This window comes from Xenopus laevis, chromosome 5L (genome assembly GCF_017654675.1).
Source record: "Xenopus laevis strain J_2021 chromosome 5L, Xenopus_laevis_v10.1, whole genome shotgun sequence".
NCBI classification, from domain to species: domain Eukaryota; kingdom Metazoa; phylum Chordata; class Amphibia; order Anura; family Pipidae; genus Xenopus; species Xenopus laevis.
The window spans coordinates 148296696-148310947 of NC_054379.1; the positions used below are offsets into that span (position 1 = coordinate 148296696).

General features: G+C 41.3%; 1 protein-coding gene across 6 annotated transcripts in view; it reads right to left on the bottom strand.

Annotated features, from left to right (window-relative positions):
- Positions 1 to 1463, bottom strand: part of kidins220.L (kinase D-interacting substrate 220kDa L homeolog) — a 116008-nt gene extending 114545 nt beyond the window's left edge. For 2 of the 6 annotated variants that reach the window (XM_041563540.1, XM_041563539.1), the window contains exon 1: positions 1290 to 1451. In XM_041563540.1, the coding sequence (XP_041419474.1) occupies positions 1290 to 1299 (10 nt within the window). In that variant the 5' untranslated portion in view covers positions 1300 to 1451. Of the gene's footprint in view, positions 1 to 1289 lie in introns of all 6 variants that reach the window. The other 4 variants (XM_041563542.1, XM_018264001.2, XM_041563541.1 and 1 more) reach the window with 3 other exon arrangements.
- Between the last annotated feature and the right edge of the window lie 12789 nt (positions 1464 to 14252).

A 14252-nucleotide genomic window follows, 5' to 3' on the forward strand; every position in this document is an offset into this window, starting at 1 on the left:
TAGTGTTAATAAGGATATAACACACAAAAGCCATGAATATCCTGTAAATTATATCCTTATAAACAGTGAGTTCTGATGTCATCAGTTATAAACGATGAGTTCTGATGTCATTTCTGTCACATGACTCACTGAAACGTGTGTATTATAATAAATAAACTACCCCAGTTGCAAAACATGAGGATATTAGAAGTTACCTCGGAGTTCCATGACCTGTATAAAAACACACTGCCTTCAGCCTCGTCTTTTTATATGGTCATGAAACTCCTCAGTAACTTATAATATCCTTATATTTTACAAGAGGGGGTACTTTATTCACTATATATTAAAATCCTTCCCTACCTTGAAATCACAGGAATAAATACTGTAGGGGGAACAAGTGAATAAAGGGCTCAAGACAATGTAATGTAAGGAGTGGCCCCCATCTAGGATTTCATGACTGAAGGATGTCCAACCACAATAATATGCTGCTGTCAAACTACAACTCCCAGCATCATCAGTGGCTTTGGAGATTTGCAGCTGGACTACATCTATGTATAATACACAAAAGCCATGAATATCTTGTAAATTATATCCTTATAAACGGTGAGTAGTGATGTCATCAGTTATAAACGGTGAGTAGTGATGTCATCAGTTATAAACGGTGAGTAGTGATGTCATTTCTGTCACATGACTCACTAAAATTTGTGTATTATAATAAATAAAGTACCCCCAGTTGTAAAATATGAGGATATTAGAAGTTACCTCGGAGTTCCATGACCTGTATAAAAACACTCGGCCTTCGGCCTCGTCTTTTTATATGGTCATGAAACTCCTCGGTAACTAATAATATCCTTACATTTTACAAGAGGGGGTACTTTATTCACTATATATATACCTGATGTATCTTACAATATCTACTTTAAATATCAGTTTGGCCATTAAGGGTCAGCCAGTGTAAATGTTCTTTGTGGCCTCCCCAGTGTAAAAACCTGCCCTGGTAGTGGAGTGGCTTTTGTTATGAGACAAGGGGCCAGTTCCGACATGAGCCATAAAGCATAGCCGTGCCGGGACGTACCAATAGCAGCAGGGGGTATAACAATGACAGGTACAGGCTACCGCCCGTGAGAATGACAGAATGCAGCGCCCACCCTCAACTGAACTACAACTCCCAGAAGCCTGATCAACAAAAGCCTCAGAATCTCAGGCAGAAGAAGACCTATTGTACTGTAAACAACACACCTGTATCCCGCCTCCCCCATATGTCCAAACCGAACTGGGGCAATACCATCCTGAATAAAAACAAAGCCCACCATTAGCCATTCATACCAACAACGGAATCGCCTTCCTCCGAACGACAGCCCTCCTTGCAGTCACCGCTGATTCTATGCGCCCAGCGCCACCATCTTGTCTCTCCTAGAGGCGGCCACCAGCAACAAGTCACGTGACGTGTTACTCTCACACCAGCACATTGGGCGGGGCTCCCTGGAAATGCTGTTCTTATTTTGGGGCGTGGTTTTGCCGCAGCAGGCGGAAGTGTTGACAAGTGAGCTGGAAGCTGTTGCTATGGTGAATTCCTGGGTTCCTGTTCTTGACATTAGTTTAACAGATGACCAGGAACTGTAATGCTGCTGGTTTGGTACGTGTAAACAGAGATGAGTCACATTCCAAAGTGACATTTCATTGCACAAATGGCCCAAATACAGGCCAAATATAAAGCATTAGGGATTGCAGTTATGGGTGCCTTCCCTTGATTAGTGTATCATCTATATTGTGTGCTAAAGGTCTGGCTCTGCATTAGGTTTCTGGCTCCATGTTCTTACTTTTTCTGCTGCTATTCTGATCTCCTTCAGTTGTTTATTAATAAAAAGGTAGGAAAAGTGGCTCAGAAATAAACCTTTACCTTGTTATCTTGTCCAGTAAGAACATTTGTTGCAGGTTAGATCCATTGGGCAGGGACTAGGGTGAGCCTAGAAACTGTGTAGAGTGTTGTGTAATAAATTGGGGTTTGGTAAATACATATAAGATATAGATAAAATCACTTAGGTTGGTGGATACTACTGGAATGCTATTCCCTACGACAAACCATATTGTGCTTCAGGACTTCAGTTTAGGAACACTAGCGCTAATACTGGTGGAACCAATTTCTGTCCCTCTCCTGTATCCAGGTCCTGAGACTTTAAATAGGCCCTGGCATTTCAGGTACACAGAGGCCCAATCAGCCCACATAGAGGCCCAAACAGCCCCCACCAGTCCACTAAATACTGACTTTCTATGGCACCTTATAGCAGCCCCTCTGGCATTTGCCAGAACCCACAGATTGCCAGTCCGGGCCTGCCTGTATCCGTCTGCATTTACAGGACTGGAATTAGAGATTGCCACCTGCCCGGTAAAAATGATGCTTGATGCCAATGTTATTAATAGGAAAAAACGGCAAGAATATAGGAAGGCCGGTATCGACCAATCGACTTGTCACGCAAAACACTCAAGGGGGCACTTGTGCCTTAAAGGGCATGTAAAGTCTGAAATAGAATTAGGCTAGAAATGCTGTATTTTGTATACATGAATTACTGCACCACAAACCTAATCAAACAAATAATTTATGCTTTCAAAGTTGGCTACAGGGGGTCACCATCTTGTAACTTTGTTAAACATCTTTGCAAGACTAAGACTGTGCACATGCTCAGTGTGGTCTGGGCTGCTTAGGAATCGTCATAAACAAAGCTGCTTGAGTTCTGCATGGCTGGGAAGTAAGGCGGGGGCTCCCCCTGCTGTTCATAAGTATGATTGTTTCCCTGCTCAGCAGTTAGGGACCATCTGACAATTCCTATCCACAGCAGTAAATGAAGGGAGAATTTCACTGCATACAGACCGGTTTCTTATAAAAACGGTACACATTTTTTAATTAAAGTATATTGGAGATAGGTTTCTTTTTCATTAAAGAAAGTAAAAATTGAATTTTATTTTTTTTTGCCTTTACATGCCCTTTAAGCCTAAAATTGGGTGAGTACAGCACACACATGCTTAATAGTCACTGGTGCAGTCTCCCTCAGAGTCCTCTTTAGGGTTCGTTAGTTAGTAAGTTAGGTTGAAAAAAGACACACGTCCATCAAGTTCAACTTAAGTCTGTATATAACCTGCCTAACTGCTAGTTGATCCAGAGGAACAACCCCATCTGAAGTCTCTCCAGTTTGGCTCAGAGGGGGAAAATTCCTCCCTGACACCAAGATGGCAATCGGACTAGTCCCTGGATCAACTTGTACTATGAGCTATCTCCCATAACCCTGTATTCCTTCACTTGCTAAACATCATCCAACCCCTTCTTAAAGCTATCTAATGTATCAGCCTGTACCACTGATTCAGGGAGACAATTCCACATCTTCACAGCTCTCACTGAAATAAGCTGCAGACAGATTAAGTCAGCCCCTTATTGCCCAGTGTATGGGGCCCTCCAACGGACTTCCCCGATCGATATCTGCCCGAAAGTCGGCCAGATGTCAATTGAACAGGCTTAAAAACCTAGTTGGATCCAACTGCCCGTTTTCTGCTTGTGATCTGATCCTTCGGCATGTAGATGGCAAAGAAATTATTGTGTGAAAAGTGATATAAAAAGCTGCAGCAGCACTTTATACAGTTATTTTGTTTAAATCAGAATTATACCCTCAGCTACACATGTGCCAAAGTCATTACACAGCATTATAACTACACTTAATTTTACTGGTGCATTCAAGCAACATTTTTTTACACACTTATAAATATGCCCCTTTACAGATTGCAAATACTAGGTGCTGCCACGAGGTGGCAGCATAACATAAACCGTAGGAAAACATTAACCTAAAGGAGAGAAGCCAAGTAAATTCATTCAAAATTTGTATTTATGTCACTTAGCTTCAAATATTTGACATATATTAACATGGCTCCCATGAGCTCCGCTCCGCTGCGCTACTCTGGATGGATACGTGAGCATGATATCCAGGCACACTTTTTGGAATAATGTGCTTTGCGTAGAGGAAGCAGAGAGGGGGGACTATCTAGGTTAACGGATGGCGCTTTTCTTATTGGGCGGGAGGGGTTCTCCTAACTAATAACTCAATAAGACTTCCATTGGTTCTGACAGTTCTTCTATAAGTTGTTCTCTGATTAGCTAACTGGGTGGTCTGTTCCATCCTCATTTACTGCAAGGAGGTTATGCAATGTGACTACAGCCTGGCAGAGCAGGGTGGGTTGGCAGTGCAGAATTAGTTGGCAGAGCAGGGTCTAGACAGTATTGTTGGCTGAGTGTCAGACATATAAATCACTGCAAGTGTAAGTGTAATAAATAAGTGACTTCTTCCATCCTTTTCAATGGCTTGTGGGACACTGGTTCTGAACCCAAGGTCCTATCTAGAATCCCTTCCATCAGGTAAGAAAGGACCTCTGCTGATCCACAGAAAATAAACTAAAGACTACAGACGAAAACCTTTAGCAGTACAGTAGTCTGCAGGTCTCTACGATTTAAAACAGAGCCCAGAGGCATGTGGTTATTTGCCCCTTATGGGTTACGCCTACCCCTCCTGGGTCAACCTATACAATGGGAAACATTCCCTGCAAATATTAGATTCCCTGAAGATATTAAATTATAACCACCAAATGTTTCTATAGGTTGCACAGCTGCGATCGTGTCCCACAAGCAACATGAACGTTCCTACTAAATAATTCATCACACACTAACTGCCATTATCTGCCAGTTATAGCAGGAGGGTTCATGTCCCATGCTCTGTATATGAATAATGTAGGACCAATCAGCTGAGCCAGATGCACCGGCCAAGAATAACTGACAAAGGAGCAAAACCATATTGGAACTTTAAGGGTTTTTAATTTTTAAGGTGGTTTCAAACTTTAAAAGTTATGAATCATCAGTTGTGACTGCAAAATGCTTAATGTGTACATCAGACGGGATAGTGCAACATGCAAAATGTATGACTTGCTCAGATCAAGAGAGCGCAATGCTTCACACTTAACCCTGATCTGCTGTGTTGCCTGTTGCCCTGCTAACATCCAGCTAAAAACTATTACCCCCGAACTATGTTGGTCTCTATAAAAAGATATTGCATAAAACAGCTCGTGTAAAACCCGGTTTCATGTAAATAAACCATTTTCATAATAATATAGTCCCAGACCATGAATTCTGCTCTCTCTCTATATTTGTATAGAAATCCCCCCTCCTTAGTCGCTCTTCTATGTGAAAGCAAGCAGGCAACAGGAGTGGGGAACATGAGTGGATGGGAAGTCGAGGACTGGGAAAGGGATGCTGTCCACACCAGGCCCCTCCAAAGTTTTTTTTTTGCAGGAAGTGGGGGCTCCAATGCAGGGGGGTCCAATGCAGTTGGCAACCCTAGTTGTAATGCTTAGTGCAGATAGCGGGAGCAATAGCTAAACATCCAAAATCCTCTTTTTATAATATAGCAGGGCATAGAGTAGGTACAATTGTTACCATTGGTACATTATGCCGCTGCACAATAAATGGACTTTGGGATATGCCAAGGGCTTCTTTTTCTAGTGCAGTTTTATGCTAAATCAGGGTAAAAGATAGTGGATATGAGATTTGTAATGAGACACAGAGCAGTCACTTGCCAATTCAGTCATTAACAACTAGAATAGTAAACAGTCTGGCCAGACATCATCTACCTACTGCATAGACTCCAATTTAGCCTCGGAATTTGATTTTCTTAAAGCTCCGGTTAATATATATTTATGTATCTGGAAAAAAATTCCAACTGTGGGCTTTTTTGCACTTTGCACACTGCATGTGAGTCATCGCGCCTCCTAACATGAATCTGGCAAGTCTGGAGTCATGTTAAAAGTGAGATCTCACACTGTGAATGTTTATCAAGTGATCGCCTGTAACAAGAATAAAAGACAGGTCGTGGCTGCTCCCTAAACGCACATTACCTACACCTCCCTAAACCTCATCTTGTAATGTGTGAGTGCGTTAGGCAGAGGTATTAGGACTCATTTAAGAAAAAGAAGAAAAAGAAGAAAAAGGCTGTGTTTTCTGAGCTTTGCAGTAAGCACAGCTGCAGGTCTCTGCACTCCAAAATTAAGTGAAGAGACCTGTGTTCCTCCAGTGAATAAAGTGCTGTCTGCTTACAGCAGCACTATATTCATGAGGGGCAAGTGGGTGTTGGTATGTAGGCGTCCCGTAACTTGCGCATGATTTCGATCGGCTTATTCCTGCAATTTGTCCAGTGTTTACCCAATTTCCCACTGGGTGCAACCACCATCCATACTGTTCTTGGTACAATACACCTCTCAATAGTGCAGATTCCCTTACTCAATGTGAGTAACTCCGCAAATTCACTAAGATGCGGATTTTACTGAACGTTACCTCTTCCGCCAGACTTGGCTTCGCCAGCTCAGACCTGCAAAGGTCCGTAAATTTTTTTTTTGGGTAACCGGGTTCCCCCCTCCATTTTCTAACATATGGAACATAAACTATACACTGGGCTCATGTGTAGGGCATTATTACAACTTGATTTATTTATTAAGGTTCCCTGGACTGGTGTAATGTAATGTATTTGCTGCAACATATATGTCCATGTAACTTTATCATTTCCAGCCGTATGAAAATTAGGCAACGCTAGAGCTTCTTCGCTTTGATTGCCAAAGTATCGCTAGCGCAAATTCGCCAGCGTTGGTCGCCCTGGACGCAACTTCGCACTTTAGTGAATTGGTGTCCTAGCGAATTTACGCCTGGCAAAGTGTTGTGATGGCTGCAAAGCCGTCGCTGGCGAATTTTCGCCAGTTAGGGAATTTGCCCCAACGTTTGATGTGTGTGCACCTTCTCTGTTAATGCACCACTTCAGTATTGTTTCCAATACCAGTGAGTGTGATCGCTTATACTGTAGGGGTCACTTAAGAGTCCCGGATCCTAGTTTAAGAGCAAAAGAGTATGCTTTAATGCTCATCCTAAAAACACTTGCATCAAGTCATAGGTGTAGAGAGCTGCATTGCAGGAAAAAAGCAGCCTGGGCAGGCTGAAGGCTTTAAAAAAAACATCTGGCCATGTTGGCTAGCCTACACATAATTTATACAAAATCTATCAGTATAATCTAATGTGCATTAGATGCCCCTAATGATGATTCCACCCTAGAATTATTTATCAGCAACAGCAATTTCCATTTATTTCCCATTTAAACTTATCCACATGGTCCAGCTTTTATCATCTGGAAACTTGTTATGCAAAGTTTTATTGAAATGCATAAATGTAGTTTATTATAGTACTCTATTTAAATTTAAAAAAATCTTTATTTTTCATTTCCTTTTTCTTTCTTTTTTTTTTAAATCTTATTATTTATTGTGTTTTTTCAACAAATACATACATAGTATCATCATATATTTCTCTAAGGTTCCTTTTTCTTTCTAATAGTATGGCAGGACCTTGTACTTAATGGTAACTAAGCTGCATAAATCCATGTCCATGGCAACGCAATCCTGCGGATTTGGCTTTATTTATTTTTAGTGGATGATGAGCCACATTACGGAAAGATTTTCAGGAAATCCCAGGTCCCAAGCTTTCTGGATGATTGAGCCCATACTTGTATTTGCAAATATATTATTTCTGTCTTTGGCTTTGGCTTTTTTTTTTTTTTTTTTTTTGCGTTTTCCTTGGGGTACAATCTATATAGTCAAGACGGATTGCACTTCAATGGAAGGGGTGAAGGGGAAAGAATGGCTAAGAGGTTGGAGGAGTGTTTAAACTAGGCAAGGGGGGGGGGTGGGTGAGCCAGAGTATTATGGGGGAGATAGGGTTGACTGGGCAGTGGGATTAGTAAGGGGTCATGGAGCTGAAGGAGGAGTAAGGAGGGCATACAGTTTACCATCTTGGGAGATCCCTCTATTACAAGATAAACAGACTAACAGTAACTATTAAATGTAATTCTCAATTAAATAATGTAAATAGAGGGAAAAGTAGTAACCTCCACTGTATGCTCTAAATGCACAGAATTTGTCAAGTAAAATGGGAGACCTAGAGTTTAATTGCATGCACAAATAACTATGATATAATTGGTATCACTGAGACCTGGTGGGATGAAACCTGTGACTGGGCTGTCAATTTAAATGGCTACACCCTTCAAAAGTGTGGAGAAGTTTGTCTTTATGTAAAACCTGAATTGAAGCTGTTCTCTAAAGAAATAACTATGGATGGCACTGGGGAGGGTGTGGAATCCCTTTGGGTTGAGATTTCGACTGGGCACTAAGCTACAAAAAAAAATCACCTAAGCTTTTTTTCAGTGTCTGCAGCTTTAATCTATGTTTCTATTCCTTCTGACAGCTTTGGGGTAATGATATGAGCATATATTTAAAGGGATACTGTCATTTTTTCCCAAAATGAATCAGTTAATAGTGCTGCCCCAGCAGAATTCTGCACTGAAATCCATTTCTCAAAAGAGCAAAAAGATTTTTTTATATTCAATTTTGAAATTTGACATGGGGCTAGACATATTGTCAATTTCCCATCTGCCCCAAGTCATGTGACTTGTGCTCTGATAAACTTCAATCACTCTTTACTGCTGTAGTGCAAGTTGGAGTGATATCACTCCCTCCCTTTTTCCCCCCAGCAGCCAAACAAAAGAACAATGGGAAGGTTACCAGATAACAGCTCCCTAACACAAGATAGCAGCTGCCTGGTAGATCTAAGAACAGCACACAATAGTAAAAACTCATGTCTCACTGAGACACATTCAATTACATTGAGAAGGAAAAACAGCAGCCTGCCAGAAAGCATTTCTCTCCTAAAGTGCAGGCACAAGTCACATGACCAGGGGCAGCTGGGAAATTGACAAAATGTCTAGCCCCATGTCAGATTTCAAAATTGAATATAAAAAAATCTGTTTGCTCTTTTGAGAAATGGATTTCAGTGCAGAATTCTGCTGGAGTAGCACTATTAACTGATGTGTTTTGAAAAAAACATGTTTTCTGATGACAGGATCCCTTTAATCTGCAGACACTGAAGCTTAAAGGGGACCCGTCACCGTTCCGACGGGATTTTTTACCCTGCCCTATCGGCATCTGCCCAAATTTTGGTCAGATATCAATCAGGGAAACCCGTCGGAGGGCTCTACACACGTGTCGATAAACTGCCGGCAGCTTTTATCGCCCCGTGTATGGGGGCCTTTATTGTCCAACAGATCTGCATTCTTTATAACAATTGTGTATATGTACTTAAAAAAGAGCCAAACATTTTTTAAACTTATAGTTTAATAAAATTTTGAAGGTACACATTAAAAAAAACATTGAGAAGGAAAGATTAGAAACACAGTGAGGAGATAGAAGAGTACAAACACAGCACTGCTGAGGTCCCAAACTAGAAATTGGTTATCTGAAAATAATGACTTTTACAATGCAAAGTACACGGTGGGATCTGAACTCACTAAACATTGAGATCTGCTTGGTAAATCTAGTTAAAAAAAGAACACCTTTCAAAAAATAGATTCTGAATTATTAAAAAGGATGGTCATGTACACTACATCTTGTTTCAGATTGTAGAAGGGGACAATCTCAAAATACTGTGAATACAGAGGGTGGGTACATGATTGAGATTGTGTGTGTTCTTCTAGTCATTTGTGAAACCAGTGAAGAAAGTCCCTGCTCCACTCCAACCAGTAAAAATCAGTGTTTGGGGTACGGATTACAGGATGAAACAGAATACACACATCTATGTGAAGAAGCCCACATGGCACAGTGATGTATGACTGGGTATCTCCAACCCACCAGTGAAAATATTGTGAATTCCTTAACACACAACCCTTAAATGTAAGGCAACCTTTCCACTGAGAGTCAATTTTGATAAGTAGACTAAATGAAAAACCGTAAGGCTGTCTCAATGACCCTATATCTGAAAAGTACCACCAAAGGGACCTTAAGACACCAGTGTAGTGTGCCGTTGAATAAGCCTTACTCAGATCAACAGGGTTGTGCATACTCTACTGTGAGTATGATAAGTTCTTCCCCAACCTCTGTTGTAGCCAATGAAATCAAAATAAGATACAACGAGCCAATTTAGTTGTGGTTTAAAATGGAGGTCCCCTACCTTTTATACCCGTGAGCCACATTCAAATGTAAAAAGAATTAGAGAGCAGCACAAGCATAAAAAACCGTTTGTAGGGGTGCAAAATAACAGCTGTGATTGGTTATTGGGAGGCCCCTATGTGGAGTGGCAGCATATAAGAGTCTCTGTATTTTTGCATAACTAAAATTTGCCTCCAACCTGGAATTAAAAGTAAGCACCTGCTTTGAGGCCACTTGGAGCAACATCCATGGGGTTTGTGAGTAACATGTTGCTCACAAGACCCTGGTTGGGGATGAGTGGACTAAAGAGTTAGGCTACAGATTCAGCTTGAATCTTGAGTCTTGACATCACACAACTTCCATGGCACACTACATCTCAACTTGTCATAGCAGTTGTGTGTTCATGAGTGACATGGTGAGCTATCTGAACCAAACATATACAAGTGTTCTCCATCTGTCAATGGCTGCCGATATTTAGTGCACAAACATGAAGTAAAGATTAATCTCCCAATGGCTTTGGAACCACTGATCTGCTCATTCTTCACATCTATTGCAGCTTTATGATGTGACTTTAAATACACAATTTCCCTCATTTCTCAATGAATTATTCATGTCCACTCACAGGAATGTTAGTCTAGGCAGATTCTGCTGTACATTTGATTTGTGCCCCAGTCAATTAAGAACCAAATATCTGACTCCATTTCCAAAAAGTAACTGGGAGATAGATAGTATAGGTAAATCTAAATCAACTGGACTTGCTGAGTAATCATTGGAGACGTTTCACTACTCATCCGAGCAGCTTCTTCAGTTCAACTGACTGGCGTGGGAAGTTCTCGGCATATAAACTCTTCCACTAATCCAATCACAATCACAGTGAATTTAGATTTACTTATACTAGATATACCATGACCTGGATGAATGAAAATCTTCATAGTCACAACTGGGAGATAGCTTGATTTGTCTTTAAACTGTGAAGATGTGTTGCTTAAGTCCAGCAACAAAACAGGTTAACATTATACCTCTGCTTGAGCACAGATTGGGTATACTGGTAGCTCAAGTTCTTTAAACTGTTTCACTTGACCCACTCCAGAAAATATCACCAATACCTATTAGTCTGCATCCGCACTTCTGCATCTAAAAGATGTAGAAGAATACAACATGCACGCTACTTACCTATGGATGCATTATTGGATTGCAATGCATTTAATACCCCCTGGGCTTAAAGGAAAAGGAAAGGTCTTTTACTTAGAGGTGCCAAAAGTTAGGCACCCCCAAGTGATCGCATGTACTTACTTGAAACCTGGGGCCGGTGCTCCTATCAGGAGAAAACTGCAACAGCCCGGGATTGTTCCACAGAACAATCATCTTCCAGCTTCTTCTTTCTTCAAATATCCCAGGGCAGGCGCATGGCCATGCACAGTAAAACAAAATAGTTGGCTTTTTTGTTAAAGTTCGGCTTATGCAGCCGCAAGAAAATAAATTAAGACAATCGCTCTGTGGTGCTCGGTCGAAGAATCCTGGGCCGGTGCAGTTTTCGCCTAATAGCTGCACTGGCCCGGGGTTTCAGGTAAGTACATGCGATGACTTGGGGGTGCCTAAATTTTGGCACCCCCAGGTAAAAAGACCTTTCCTTGTCCTTTAAGGCATCTCAGATACTCAGAAGTCAAGTTTATAGAAATGCCGTTCAGTAGAGAATGAGTGAGGAACATAGGATTCCAATAACCATATTTTCATGAGGATTGAAACTCCATAGGACCAACGTAATATGAAGAAAGAGGTACAGCAGCAGCTGGTGGGTTGACAGTGCATAAAGTTTGGGATTTATATTTAATTTAATATTTTCAGCATGTTTTATGGGGTATGTTTACAACTCCAAATACTAGATCTCAAAGTTGCAGAAAATGTTATATGCATAAGAACACCTTTTTGTTTGCACTGAATGTGCCTATGAGAGGATTTAAGTCCAAGTGCATGGAGGGTTCAGATTATAAATAACAATGTGATTTTGCATCCAGTGTAGAATGATTAAAAGAACAGTAACACCAAAAAAATTAAAGGGTTTTAAAGTAATGAAAATATAATGTACTGTTGCTCTGCACTGGTACAACCGATGTGTTTGCTTCAGAAACGCTACTATAGTTTATATAAACAAGCTACTGTGTAGTCATGGGGGCAGCCATTCAAAGCTTAAAAAGGAGAAAAGGCACAGGGTACACAACAGATAACAGATAAGATCTGTAGTATACAATGGGATTCTTCAGAACTTATCTGTTGTTTGCTGTGTATCCTGTGCTTGAATGGCTGCCCCCATGGCCACACATCAGCTTGTTTCTATAAACTATAGTAGTGTTTCTGAAGCAAACACATAACTTTTACCAGTGCAGGGCAATAGTACACGATATTGTCATTCCATTAAAACACTTTCATTTTTTTGGTGTTACTGTTCCTTTAACCCACCTCCCTATTAGAGCCTATCTGTGCCTTGTTTATTTGCTGCCTACATCTATTTGTTCTTGCTGCTCTATAATAACTCTATAATAACAACGGTGGGGATATGTCAGAGAAAAAATTCCAGAAAATAGCCTATTGATTTGTTGGGCCAAGACCCACCTTTGCTATGCTTTGACCTTGACTTACAGGAAAAGTTTCCCTACACGTACGCACACATACACAACAATGACGTGTACAAAATCACAATGAGAGGTATAGTGTGTCACGATGGCTATATCTTGGTTGGATTGTAATTAAAACTGAATTGTAAGGGCATAATAATGCTTAAGGCAATAAGCGCTTACACCGAAGGGCACTTTTTAGCATTTATTTCATGGGAACACAGTACAATCTAACTCCCCCCCCCCCTCCAGAATCCAAATATAATTGTGCCCGGTGAAAGTGGTCTCAAGATCGCAGTGTCAAGCACAAGTTATACTAGCGCAAGTCATTACAGGGGCCCCACAAGGGGGCAAGGGTGTACAGAAACATATGGAAAGGGAACCCTTTATGTGCCTTAGGGTGCTGCACCCAGTACCTCAAATAACAGTAATAGGTGCAAAAGTATGATGTTTGCACACATATTTTGCACCTAGGCCTACTTCTGATCATAAGGTGGTGGCACACAGGGAGATTTAGTCGCCTGAGATAAATCTTCGCTACTGCGGGCGACTTATCTCTCCAAAATGCCTTCCCACCAGCAACAATATGAATCGCCGGCGGGATGGCATAAGCATCACTTCAATTTTTCCGAAGTCGTCTGACTTTGCCTCACAAGGAAACTTTGGTTATAGGGATGCACCGAATCCACTATTTTGGATTCAACCGAACCCCCGAATCCTTCACGAAAGATTCGGCCGAATACTGAACTGAATCCGAGTCCTGATTTGCATCCTGCTGAAAAATGCCGAATCCCGAACCGAACCCGGGATTCGGAGCATCCCTATTCGGTTGACTTCGGAAAAACTGAATCGATACGCATGCCATCCCACCAGCGATTAACATTCTTGGTCAGGGCTCCATTGTGCCTCAGTGTGCTGCACCCAGTACCTCAAATAACAGAAATAGGTGCATAACTTCTAGGTGCAAAATTATGATGTTTGCACACATATTTTGCACCCAGGGCTGCTTCTGATCATAAAGGTGGTGACACACAGTCGCCTGCAATAAATCTTCGCTACTGCGGGCGACTAATCTCCCCAAAATGCCTTCCCACCAGCAAGAATGTGAATCGCCGGCGGGATGGTATAAGCATCACTTTGATTTTTCCGAAGTTGCCCAAAATTGCCTCACAAGGAAACTTCAGTTGACTTCGGAAAACCGAAGCGATACGTATGCCATCCTGCCGACGATTCACATTCTTGCCGGTAGCGGTAGGAAGGCATTGTGGAGTAGCCCACAGTAGCGAAAATTTATTGCAGCTGACTAAATCTCCACCACCGTAAACTAACTAACTACTGGTTTGCTACTTAGAAATCAAAGTAATTCTCTTAACTGACCTTTCCATGCAGGAGCTATTGTGAATTATGGCTTCTAGTCTGAACCTTATATCCTCATATTACACTCTTTGCTTACACCCTGACATATTGTAACGTCTAATTAAACTGCTACATATGTTTATATTTCCTTCACCGTAAAAATGAGGCAAGACTATTCCGCTTTAAACAAACAGATTTGCCTTGCTGTGCATAAAGGAGCGTGACTGTGCCACTGGCTTATGGCCAATCAAAAAGCAG